Source organism: Populus alba, chromosome 8, assembly GCF_005239225.2.
Source record: "Populus alba chromosome 8, ASM523922v2, whole genome shotgun sequence".
NCBI lineage: Eukaryota > Viridiplantae > Streptophyta > Magnoliopsida > Malpighiales > Salicaceae > Populus > Populus alba.
In genome coordinates this window covers 9,967,998-9,980,909 of record NC_133291.1, presented here as the reverse complement: position 1 = coordinate 9,980,909, position 12,912 = coordinate 9,967,998, and the positions used below count along the sequence as shown (strand labels likewise).

The following is a 12,912-nucleotide window of genomic DNA, read 5'->3' as shown; positions in this document are numbered from 1 at the left end:
TCCGATTTCATCTTTTAATATTATATGCAGTCCACAATGAAAAGTTTGATGCCTTTAGTTTTCTTCCGAGTTAATTTTTAGTTTGTTAATGTTTAATTTTTTTTTATTTACTTATCAAACTTTCATGACATAGATCCCGGGTTTGACGAGTTAACCTGATTTGATGGGTTAGCCCAGTTAATTATGGGTAACCTGTCAAATTTTTTTTATTTAGTTAATAAACTTTCACGACACGAATTCAATAATTGACGGGTTAACCTGATTTGAAGGGTATAATTTCTAATCTCGGTCATATACTTCTCGGTATATTCCTCAAAATGGTTGACAAAACCTCAGCAGGAACCACATTCTTGTTATTCCTCTTCAAGTAATCAAACATGTCACAAACTATTCGAAACTGCTGCTTCTTATATTTCGTACAAGTTAAAATATCAATCATTTCATTACAAGCATAAGGCTCCTGGGAATAATTCTCTTGATGCCCTGGCCACCTAAGGAACCTGAACGCAATCTTTTCCTTGAAATTAAGCCTATCGAGCACTTCAAGGACCAAGTCAGTAATCAGCTCTAACCTAAGTTTTCGAGGGTTTTCTCCATATTATGATTATTATGATTACAATTTGAAAAACTAGAGCTGCCCATTAAAATTTCACAAGCTCTATCAACACCACACTCTCTAACACGATTTCTTCTACCCGCCACTCTCAAATGTCTGCTCTAATGGAGCAACATGAGAGCATAGAAATTACACTCGCGGACAAATTTAAGGCTAGCTGTTGGAATAAGAGAAAATGAAGGGCTAACGAATTTCTACAGAAAAGCAAAGAAAGGTAATGTCTCTTAAAAGCAGATAACTATACAAGAATTCTCCTCATTTTTTAAAAGTGTTAAGATTAAGAAGAAGAAGAAGAAGACCTCTATTTTCTTCTTGAATTTCAATAAAAAACTCCATGACTTTAAAAAGGGAAATCGAAATAGGATGTGAAAATAGCGCTGGACATTGGCATGCTTCTATCCGATTAGACTGTCAAGCAATGGCAGCACATCAGGAGCGGATGGTTGGAGCTTGCTTGGAGCGTGTCTGTGCCAGGGAGACTCAACACAACACACAGAGAGTTCATTCTATATATTAGATAGAATTTGCAAATCAAATTAATTGGGTTGGCGCCTCCATCTCAATTTAATTTAAGGTTGACGATCATAATTAGTTGCCTCCTCTGCCTTTTGAATAAATAATGATACTTTACTATATATTCTTTTTGAAATGGGTAGATTTTGATGAAGTTAACAGTCTAGACTTTGCTGTGTACTTGTTATTATGGTGTGTGTTTTTTTTAAAAAAAGAATATTTAATTTTAATTTAAAATATATTAAAATAATAATTTATTAGATATAAACATGTCAAAAAAATCTAAAAATACATAAAAAGTATTAATTTAATGTTTTTTAAACAAAAAATAATTTTAAAAAAACACTTTAAAAAACATATTATAATACAAAAACAAACACTCACTTGGTATTTTTAATATTCTTACTTTTTATATGGGAGAAATTCATTTCAATCAATGAATAAACACATGGATAAGTATCAACTAAATATATATATTTACAAAATAAGTTTGAGGCAGTGAAAGAATAATTCAAATTGTTGATAGGTTGAAATGAAAGTCTCTTGAGATTTCAATAAAGTATTTAATTTCAATAAGTTAAATAAATTGTTTGAAATTGATATAGTATAAAGCTTGATTTGATTTTATGGTTTGATTCATTTATTTATTAATCTAGATTAGAGCTTGATTAAGTTAAATTTAATATCAAATTTAGTTAAGAACCGACTTAATTAAATCCAATTAATATAATAGATAAACTTATAATTGACCTACCCCATTAAAATAGATCCGATTTGATTTTTTAAAAAAAAAAAATTAAACCACGTGTTTTCAATTTTTTTACTGTTTAAAATTTATTTATTTATTTACAAAAAGAGATAAACTTCAACTTTGGACTTGAGCGAGTCGCGACGTGGCTACTTATAGAGCAGGTTATCTCTATGTACGGAAATCTTCCACGTGCCATGTCTTCTCAGTGGCTCATAAGATCCGAACGTAGACGAAAACAAATCCAGAGGAAGGGAAAGTGCGCATCAGTATTTAACGGATCGGAGCATCTTTATTATAATTTAATTTCATATGGTCTCAACAATCCAGAAACTCTGAAACCTCATTTTCAATGGCCATTCCTAGTAGTTCTCCAGATTGGTCAGTACCTTCCATTAACTCTTGCAGAAAGCCTCACAAGGTTATCTTCACTCAAACATGCAAAAACCTTCACTTTCTCCCTCTTCCATGCTTCAATATTCCTGTTTTTCACGTGAATTCTTCTAGTTGTCCATCCCCTATCATAGAAGAAGAGTCATCCACGAATTCTCCTGTCATCCCATTAGACTTGAGACTTGAAGATACTCAACACTATCCAATTCCAGACCATTCAGACAAGTTAAATGATTTTTTTATGTGGGGTACTGCGAGATCCCAAGTCTGAAGAACTAGCATACGAGTACTACAAGAAAGCAAAAGAAAAGCAAGAATTTAGGCCTGAAAGACCAATGCTAAAGCTTCTAATAAGGTACTTGATACAATCAGAGAAGTGGGGTTTGGTTTTGTCAGTGGCTGATGATTTTAAAAAGTACAGTGTGTTGCCAGATAGCTATACTTTTTCAACACTAGTTAGCAGTTGCATTAGAGCTAGAAAATTCAAAGTTGTAGAGGGATTGCTTGAAATTTCTATATCTGATAGTAAAATTGCTGTTTTGGCTTTTGATTCAGCAATGAAAGGGTATAACAAGCTACATATGTATGGTAGCACACTTTCTGTACACGAAAAGATGAAATTAGCAGGCATTCCTTTGGATTCTGGGTGTTACTTCCAGACAATGAAGGCACACCATAAATTAGGAGATGCGGGGGGAGTTGTCGAAATGTTTAATGAGTTTCAAAGTAGAAAAATAGATTCAAAACCAATGATCTTAAGTCAAATGTACAAGATATTATGCGAGTCATTGGGGAGATCAGGCCAAGTTTTTGAAGCTCTTGAATACTTCAGAGACATGAAAAAGAAAGGGATTCTGGAGGACTCTTCAATTTACTCTTCCTTGATCTGTTCATTGGTAAATATTCGAGAAGTGAAGTTAGCTGAGGAGCTGTATAAAGAAGCTCAAGAGAAGAGAATGTTAAAGGATCCAGAAACTTTTTTAAAGCTTGTGTTGATCTATATGGAAGGAGGACAGATGGAGAAGACAGTTGAAATCGTCAAGGAAATGAAGGGTACTGCTAAACTGAAGGTGTCTGATTGCATTTTCTGTGCAGTTGTCAATGGCTTTTCTAAAAGAAGAGGGTTCGATGCAGCTGTTAAGGTTTATGAGGAGTTGAAGTATGATGGCTGTGAACCAGGACAGGTGACATATGCTTCTGTGATAAATGCCTATTGCCGAGTTGGGCTTTATTCTAAAGCTGAAATTGTGTTTTTCGAGATGGAAGCAAAGGGGTTCGACAAATGCGTCGTGGCATACTCCAGCATAATCTCGATGTATGGGAAAACAGGGAGGCCAAGAGATGCTATGAGGCTTGTAGCAAAGATGAAACTAAAAGGTTGTCAGCCTAATACATGGATATACAATTCTTTGGTGGACATGCATGGAAGAGCCAAGGATTTAAGGAGGGTGGAGAAGCTCTGGAAGGAGATGAAGAGAAGAAAAGTGGCTCCAGATAAAGTGACTTACACTAGTATTATAAGTGCTTATAGCAAGTCCAAAGAGTATGAGATGTGTGTGAGGTTCTTCCACGAGTATAGAATTAATGGGGGTGTGATTGATGGGGCTATTGCAGGAATTATGGTTGGAGTTTTCTCTAAAATTAGTCGGATTGATGAGTTGCTGAAGCTCTTGAGGGACATGAAATCTGAAGGAGCTCCGATCGACGAGAGGCTTTATATATCTGCTACGAATGCAATGGTTGCAAAAGAGCTTAGAGGCAAAGTAACATAGATTGATTACACTTTGTTTTTTTTCCTAGTGAACAAGTACAATGAAGCAAGTGTTTTTTTTTACATGAAAAAATAGTGATTTCATCATGAGAATAAATTAGAAACAGATTGATATTCTTTTATCCAGATCAAATAAATAAGTGAAAATTATAATATACGATTTTAAAAGTTACTTGAGAACATCAGCAGTAGATGCTTTTTCAAATAACATCTAGTGCCTATAATAATATGGAAAACTGGAAAAAAAAAATATAAAGACTCTTCAAATTGAAGCTATCTGTGTAGAAATTAGTTACACTCTACGTGTACTGGTTTGATTTATTGTAAATCAACAAGAAAATAGTGATTTGGTTTCTCGCAATCAGTTAATGTTTCGTGAATCTATCTCCACGCGATAAAATTAAGATTCAGAAGTTTGTCCCCTGCTGCTTGGTTTCTTTTTACTCTGCCTCAACTTTACTGATCGTGCATTAAATTGCATCCTTGTTTATTTTAAAAAAAATATTTTAAAATTTTTTTTAAAAAAATATTATTTTTAAAAAAGCACTAATATCAAAAATTAATTTTTTAAAAAATATTATTTTAATATATTTCTAAATAAAAAAATATTTTGAAAAACATCATTCCACATTCTAAGACACATTCTATCTGTGAAAGCCACAACAGCAGCAGTAGTACATTAGATTGTAAATTATTGTCCAATACATAACAGTATGTACACAGTAAATAATTTTAAATAGGACTCGATGGCTCCATAGGTCAACTTTCCAAACAGAGCAAAACAGGACCAGACATGTACGAAACTTCAACCGGAAGCCTTGAAAACAAGAGTGAGGTCTTGAAGTTTGATTTCAATCCCAAGCAACCGAGATCATAGAGTTGGCCAGGCCCGACTCCCCAAAGGTCATTTTACCATCGTAATCCAGCCTCTTTGCTCCTGGAATTGCCTCCGTCAAACGAAACAGCTTTGTCCCAGCTTCTTCTAGTTGAGAATAGCAGAATGACCATAGCAGCTGAAGAAAGAGTAAATCCCAACTCAGAAACTAATGCATTTCTTTTGGGATAAAACATTAGTAGATCCCTCCTATTAATCTGCAGAACAAATTTCTTACAGTGCAGCTGCACAAGGAGCGCCCATCTCAAGCATGGCACAGATACAATATCACTATTCAAGCACGTTACTCACCATGAAAATAAAACAACATGAAATAAATCATGCAACCCATCTTCCCGCCCTCCCACGCAGATAAAGTTTAATGATAAAGTGGGGCCCACTTTATCATTCTCCAGTTACAAACTACACTTCGACAAAAATCAGATAGCATGGTTCCAATGTTTATTGTAATTGCAGAAGAGTGAAACCTAATACAAGGGAAAAAGTGAACATATCCTGAAGCACTCCAATACAAGCTGAACTCAATTCCAAAGGGTCGTGGTTATTAGACACTTGAAACCAAAACAGTCAAGAAATTGGATCAACAGGCTGGTGATTCAATTAACAGATCGATTATAACTAAAAAGAGGGAAAACAAAATAAACAAGCAGTAGAGAAAGGAGAGCAGCCAGACGACATGATACAAACAACGGGTCACAGTTTGCAGAGAATAGGATCTATAACTCAAGAGAAAGCAAGTACTAAAATAGCATACATAGTTGCTGAAAGTTAGGTACCACAAATAAAGCATTAGATTGATAAACAAAACCCAAGAGAAAGCATCAATGTTTAGACAAAAGGCACTTCAATCGTAATGGCACAGATAAAGTGAGCACAGCCAATTAATACAGGGTTTCCTTCTGCAATGGACGCCACTGAACAAAAACCATCTCACACCCAAAAAACTAAAATAAATAAAGAAATAAAGAACAAGAAGCAATTATTTCAAGTGTCACTCACCTAGAAAAAAATTGAATAGCAAAAAAGAAAAAAACAACCATTTTAATCAAGAATATGTCAAATAAAACCATTTGAAGCAACCATTTTATCTGGATTTCTTAAACAGTCTAATGGAAGACCTGGCCAGTTCAATGCAGTATACTGGTCTACCTAACTGAGATAAGCTGGCCAGTAACACCAAAATAGTTCATCTCCATGTACTTGTGATTCAAAACAACCAAGGCATATAGAAAGTTTTCTACAAGTCTAACCAAGAATGCGTCAATTGCAAACATTTTGCACCATGCCATCGCTTTTGGTGAGAATACCAACTGCTAGATTTAGTACCTATTCACCTAGGTTATGTGCCTAAGATTGAGTAACTAAGCATGCAAATAAGAAAGGGTAAAATGTACAAAGAGAAAAGGCCACAACATTAAACCATAGCTGTAAAACTCGAACCGACTTGGCATGTCAACTCGAGACCCAGTGCACTAGTACAGGTTGAAGAAAAAACCTCAACCAACCTAGTCAAAAACTGGGTTGATTTGCTGACCCGGTCAAAACCTAGCCCTCAACCTATTGTCTATTTTTTATATATATAAAAAAAATTTGGTCAAAAAAATGTGTTTTGATCCATTTTTTTAAAAAAAAATAAAAAAAATCAGGGGTCAACCCTTAGGTCAGGTTTTACAGCTATGCATTAAATGAGCATGGATAGCCAAAGTACAAATAAAACAAGGTTCTCACCTGTATTGGATCAGTTTTCAAGAAATTTCTCTGGACTCTGCGTCCATCAGGAAGACGAACTCCTACCCTACAAAGGAGACTCTTATCACCACTGGGTTCTTCAGGTAGAGGTGGATACATTGGCATCCTACTTGAACAATTTTCTTCCTCCTGAGTGGTACTGACTTCATCTTTATCACTGGAAGCAACTGCACTGGACTCTTTCATGCTCTCCATTGAAGCAGCTAATGCCCTTTGCACTTCCTCATCTTCTTCATTAGTTTCATAAGCAGGCACCGGAGCTGAAAATTATGTATAGTTATATACAGAGGCAGACACAATGAACAAACCTTCATACAGAGGATGAAGGATCACACCACACCTACTGCAACATGCACACATTGAGAAACAAGAACACAATACATGCACATGAATGCATGCACACACCTCATAACATTTGTAGATACAAGGAAAAATTGGAATCTTATAATAAATAAAAGAAATAAAAGATGAAAACACTTTTCTCCTCATGCTTAAAATTACTAGAATCTAGGAATGTTTTGGTAAAAAAGAACTTAACTTCCCTGGTACAAGCAAATTATTTGATGAGAGCTTGGTAAATTGCAGTGACATGTTGAGTTTCAAAATAAATTTACACTAAATGTTATGGTACCATAATTTCCACAAATGGATACTGTTGCATGCATTAAGTCCATTTTGTCTGACAAAATACGTTTGATAACTTCCACCCTGACAGCTTACATGAAGGACAGTTACATTCAAGAAATGACAGTACAAACATTCAATGAGGCAGCTTGAGCCTCGAGAAAAATTGGACCATCAAGATTGAACCGACTAAAATGCACTAATTTGAGAAAAATCCAGTGGAACACTACATAAATATGTATATATAATTCTTAACAGAATGTAAAAGAACAAAAATTTATCCACTGCATTTGGGTGATTGGCAATGAAAATCAAAATGTGAAGAAAATGAGACCAAGAAGCACCCATGCAACTGAACTCTCAAATACAAATTTTAAGAGCCCAATATACCATTTCATGGGAGAAAATTCCTTTTAACAAAAGCATTGAACTTTGTTATACACTCTATTTCAAACATCTTAGTTTTTTATATCAGATGCCACGAAATTAGATTATAACTCACATCCTATCACCTCCACCATAGTCATTATCACTTAATAATACCACCATTGGTCATTCAACAAGTATCACAATAGATAACAGCACCCAGGACATCGTGGTTAAATACTGAAATTTATCAACATCTAGAAATGGAACACTATGGAAGGTACAAGAATTAGTTTTCATGTATTAGATAACTCATCTACAACTCTCCAATTAAATAATCCATCATCACAAATTCAAGAACATTAGCATGCATAACTGACCTTTGCTTTTTTGTGGAGTCAGAGAACTGCCCCTTAGACGTTTATGAGACAGGGTTTTGTGATGATCCCTTGGGCCACCATCCATGAATGGTACCAGATCCTATAAGTTGAGCATGTGTTTCCTCATATCAGTGGAGCAACAAATTGAAAGTTGGATTAAATTTTAACATAGAAAGTTCCCCTCTTCTGTCAACAATTTTTCTACATGATTTATCAGAGAAAGTATTAAAATACACACAAAGAGCGCACCTCCAGCAAACTCTCAGGCTGTACCATTCCAACCCATGAGTGCATTTTTTGACCTGTGATTGGGTCGATTACTAGGACTACTGGTATAGAATCCAATTTGTAATATGTACAAACTTTCCTTCCCTCACTTGTATCATCATATACCTACATCCACAAACCATAATAAGAAAGATGAGTGCTAACTATGAGTCTTGACATTCATAGAACGAAAGAAACTGATTCATATTTCCAAATACTGTGACTCCACGACATCACCATAGATCATAACTGATGAAAACAGCATATTAGTACCTATTGCAACATTGCATACATGAAACATTAGTGGAATTTCAGCAAACACTTCATGTAAAATACTCCATGGTTCTATTTATATGTTCATCGCTAGATATATTTCCTTTTTGAATCCTTTTGTTAATCAAAGATCATTTTGGGACAGTGGATAAAAGGATTATCAACAGCTAACAGTCCTAACTTAACCAGCCATAATAATCAGAAGGGTGAATTTAAACCCTCACATAGTCTCAAGATGGCCGGAACGGATACATGTTTGATTTATTAAGTCATCAACTTAACCTTTTAATGATTCCAGACAAGATCAAATATCACATTAATAACAATGAGAACATGTTTCTTTTCCCTTTCCTGTTACCTTTAGCATCTCCATGGGAAATAGTTCTTGCTTCCATTCCTTGAATCAATTTAATCAATAGTGTTTCCCTTCTCAACAGGGTCTGCTCAGGGAATAGATTGACCACCCTATCCTAACTCCTAACAATCTAATACCTCAAAACTAAAAAAAAAACATGAGCACAGACACAAAGAGAATCAATAAGGCCACATAAGGCCTACGTTCGAATTTATTCTTACTTGTATGGCATGATAAAGACAAAGTCGTCTTTTTAAATCAATTTCCATCATGTTCTTATGAATTTTAGTGGGTTTCATGGAAGCTATACACATTGATAGCATTTCATAGCACCGAGTAGAAAAGAAAAATTACGTGCTTGAACAAAATCATCATACTCACCTGCCAGAAGATAAAATTGGTACTTATTGTCTGAGCAACAGCTTCATTTGCCCATGTATCCCGATTTAACTTCAGAAGACAATATTCACAGCATCAAAATCAAGATTCAACATTAAACATAATGGAACATTTCTAGGTTGCAGAATCACTTGAAAGCTACCATATGAGAGCTGAACTCCTTTGTGGATTGCAAGTTCACTAGAAGCCATTTGTCCTGAACAGAAGCAGCATCCTTTGCCTGGATTAAAAAATGATAGAATTTTCAATCAAATAAGTCAAATAGAAAAATACCAAATGATACCAGATAAAGCATTCACATTTATTAAGGTTGCACATCAAGGTTGATGTGGAACCAGAAAGACAAGAAGCCAAGGCCAAATTAATGCCACCACTGATAATAACATGACATAAATTCCACTAAAACAATACAGGCACAGCCCGTCAATGCTTCATACTTAGTCATTCTCCAACTAAACCAATGGTGATCCAACCCAATCTTCACTACACACAGGTCCCCTCTAGGCCTACAGATTGAGAAATGGCAGGAGAACATCCAAGGAAAACTGAAGAAAATTAAAAAAAATAATAATAATAAATTCTAACATAGGATTAGCTAAATTTAAGACGATGTTTTCTCAATCTCGTTCAAATTTTCAACTCTGGTTAAACCATAGGACTTTTATAGTTAGCATACCAGTGTACAAAAATAACTAACCTGAGCATGAAGATCTAGAGCGATATACCTTAAGCTTTGCTCTTAGGTATATCAAGGCCATAGAGTTGTTCAAATCACAGGAAGGTGAAGCGTTCCTTTGTATCAAACATGTTTCTTAATAAATTCAAAGTTTTCTTCCTTGGATTAGTTTTTTGCAAATTTCTGGTGTGGATTCTTCTTTCGGTTAATTCCAAACTATAGAGATACAAAAAGACTTAAAAAGAGATAGGTAGGGATTTAGATACCTATCTAACTATTATGATGATTCTATTTAAACTCAAAGAAATTCTGATCCAGAAACGAAAATCCAACTCCGAGGAAAATAAAAGAAACTCTAGGTCCAGAATTTTTTTTAAAAAAAATCGAATTGCAATATTATTTCTTAGTCCCTTAATTGCACACCAAACAAGGAATGCACTTGGAAAAAAAAGGGGGGGTGTGTGTGAGTAATTAATGAAACGACAATTCACGTGACGGATATAGCCAACACCAAGTTCCCAATTGTACTCTAAAATCATGCCTTCAAGCCATTTTTCAGAAATCTAGGAAATTTAAACTGCGGCATGTGTTGCGTCAGAATCGTACGAAACCCGATACTTCAACATAAACAGCAACAAGAAACCAGTGCAACTAACTAGAGCCATTAAAACTGAATAATAAATATTTCAATTAAATCATGAAGCAATAGACTCAAAGAAAATCCCTTTACCTTTTCAAATGATCCATGGAACATCAAATGAAAAGGAGGTCGATATAAAGAAGCAAGATTATCTCGAGGGTTATCTATTGTGGATGTAGAACCTTGGTCTGATTCCCAGACCCCAGAATGTTTCATTTCCTCATCAAAGTTGCGAAATGCAATCAATGAACTGGCTTCGTGTGGTGGGTGTCCCATCCTTGACGCTCTAGATTAGTTGAACAAAAAGGAAGTAACCATTACCAGACAAAATAACCAACGAGGGATAAAATAAACAATGACTAACCAGAAAAACACGGGGGCAGGGAGCGCATGTTAGTAGCATTTGAAAAACATGTGCTGAAATTTTCAAGGAAATACATAAAAAAAGCATTACAGAAACACAATATGTGGGCATACATAGATAACATACCCATATAACATGGCATCATCATAGAGGGTATCCCTCACAACAGGTAAAGGAGCACGTACTTCCTCTCCACCACTAGGTCCAACATTTTCATTTCCGAAGTCCTTCAATCCACTGAAATAATTTGTCACCACCAAACCGATATTAAGGAAAAATGAAACTAAACCAACACAAACCAACAAATTCAATATCAAACAAATTGATCTCTGAACAATCAGAAAATAAAGCACACCCCTGAAATACCTTTCATGTACATCTGTCCGGGTTTCAGTTTGAGGAGGGTGTGAAGCAGATGCAACCACCCCACCTTCATTCCCTACATAAAATAACTGAATAGCATCTTCAAGCTTCCAGCTTGTGGCCTGTCCACCCTCAACATTCCACCATCAATCGAGTTTAATATAAGAACAACACTTCATGACCAAAATCATATACAAGCACATACCACAACAACACTAATATTTAGACCAAGGCGAGATTCAAAAAGACTTCGTTATAAAATTCCTCAATGCAGACAGCTTGACAACCAAAAGCAGTCGAAGAACTTGTTAATGTAGGACAGCACAAGCTCAAAAACATAAAAAGTTATAAACTTTGAGCAACGAAAATATGCTTTTACGATTCGAAAAATAAATAGCAAAAAAAAAAAAACTGATGTTTTCAACCTCAAACAGAACCCTATGCTTGCTAAACTACATAAAAAAAATTCACAGATTCAATTCATAACTGAAAAGAGAGGGGGGGGGCAAAGAGAGAGAAGGAGAGGGAACTGATGGAAAACCTGCAGGAACTGACGGGCAGTCTCGGCAGTTTGGCCAACTGCGATCTCGAGGAAGGAAGACACCATACTCTGCTCATCATTCGCAGATAACATTCCCTCCATTGACATTATAAATCCAAAACCCTAATTTAATTTAATTTGACTTCTAATTCGATCAATCAATCACACAAAGAGAATAAATTAAACTCCAGCAGTCTTCAATCTTCCACACTATTTTAGAGAGGGAGGGGGCGGGGGAGGTTGATGGAGAATGCGACCTTTATTCTTATTTATATAATTTATGCAATCCGAAGATATTTCGGAATTTATGAATAATTTAAGAAAGTACCCTTTTATCATTATTTATGCCTCCGAGGCTCCGACTCCCAGGAAACCGGGGGTATTTATGTAATGATGTGGAAACAGAAAGTGATTTTTTTTTCCTTAAGAAGAAAAGGAATTTTGATAATTTTTTTTTTTTTTTTGGGCTAGTGGTAGTTGAAAACTGAAAGGCATCAACCTCCTGGGTAAGAAGAATTTATACCTTCCAAGGAGAGATCATGATCAGGATTGAACAAGGCCCAAAGAATGTAGGCCCATTATTATACCTGTTTGGAAAGCAACTGTCTGGTCTGAGCCCTATCATCAATCCATGACCAGCTCTATCCAGTCTATTATCTCTAAATGGGTTACTGTTGTCCCACGTCCCTCTTATATTTATATATATATATAAAATAAAAAATATTTTTCATGAAATATAAACTTATTGTTTTTTCTTTATCAGCAACCGTGTATCGAGTCTGAAACGGCAGGTCCTCCTCCAGTTTTATACCCAAAAGGCTTCAAGCAAAAATATAGAATTATCGAACTAGTCAGACAAGTTTTTTCCCATGTAACCCCTTTATATATATATATATATATATATATATATATATATATATATATATATATATATATAATATCAAAATAACCTCATTTAAGACTCAAGAACTTGGCATTG

The 12,912-nt window shown here is 35.1% G+C and overlaps 2 protein-coding genes across 5 annotated transcripts; one reads left to right on the top strand and one right to left on the bottom strand.

Annotated features, from left to right (window-relative positions):
• Positions 1-2,132: 2,132 nt before the first annotated feature.
• LOC118054890 (pentatricopeptide repeat-containing protein At5g13770, chloroplastic-like) lies at positions 2,133-4,163 on the top strand. Its single transcript, XM_073410778.1, is given in 2 exon segments — positions 2,133-2,505; positions 2,507-4,163. Coding segments are annotated over 2 exon segments (1,812 nt in total). The 5' UTR covers positions 2,133-2,229; the 3' UTR covers positions 4,043-4,163.
• A 520-nt stretch (positions 4,164-4,683) lies between these two features.
• LOC118054873 (plant UBX domain-containing protein 7) lies at positions 4,684-12,209 on the bottom strand. Of its 4 annotated transcripts, none has more exons than XM_073411100.1 (10): positions 11,934-12,209; positions 11,396-11,523; positions 11,156-11,266; positions 10,756-10,951; positions 9,492-9,569; positions 9,332-9,400; positions 8,305-8,448; positions 8,056-8,155; positions 6,665-6,945; positions 4,684-5,160 (listed from the first exon to the last, which is right to left on the bottom strand). In XM_073411100.1, exons 1-10 carry the CDS (start codon positions 12,039-12,041, stop codon positions 4,951-4,953), a joined length of 1,425 nt encoding a protein of 474 aa, XP_073267201.1. In that variant the 5' UTR covers positions 12,042-12,209; the 3' UTR covers positions 4,684-4,950. The 4 variants fall into 4 exon arrangements, with proteins under 4 accessions (XP_073267201.1, XP_073267202.1, XP_034922541.1 ...); XM_073411101.1 differs by having other exon boundaries at positions 11,396-11,514; positions 11,934-12,205; XM_035066650.2 differs by having other exon boundaries at positions 4,684-5,054; positions 11,934-12,199.
• Positions 12,210-12,912: the final 703 nt, after the last annotated feature.

Coding starts and splice junctions, on each gene's coding strand:
- LOC118054873 (XM_073411100.1), bottom strand. CDS start 12,041: ATGTCAATGGAGGGAATGTTATCTGCGAATGATGAGCAGAGTATGGTG. Junction 10,952..11,155: donor GATGATGCCATGTTATATGG/GTATGTTATCTA, acceptor CAACTAATCTAG/AGCGTCAAGGATGGGACACC. Junction 8,156..8,304: donor AGCCTGAGAGTTTGCTGGAG/GTGCGCTCTTTG, acceptor CTCAACTTATAG/GATCTGGTACCATTCATGGA.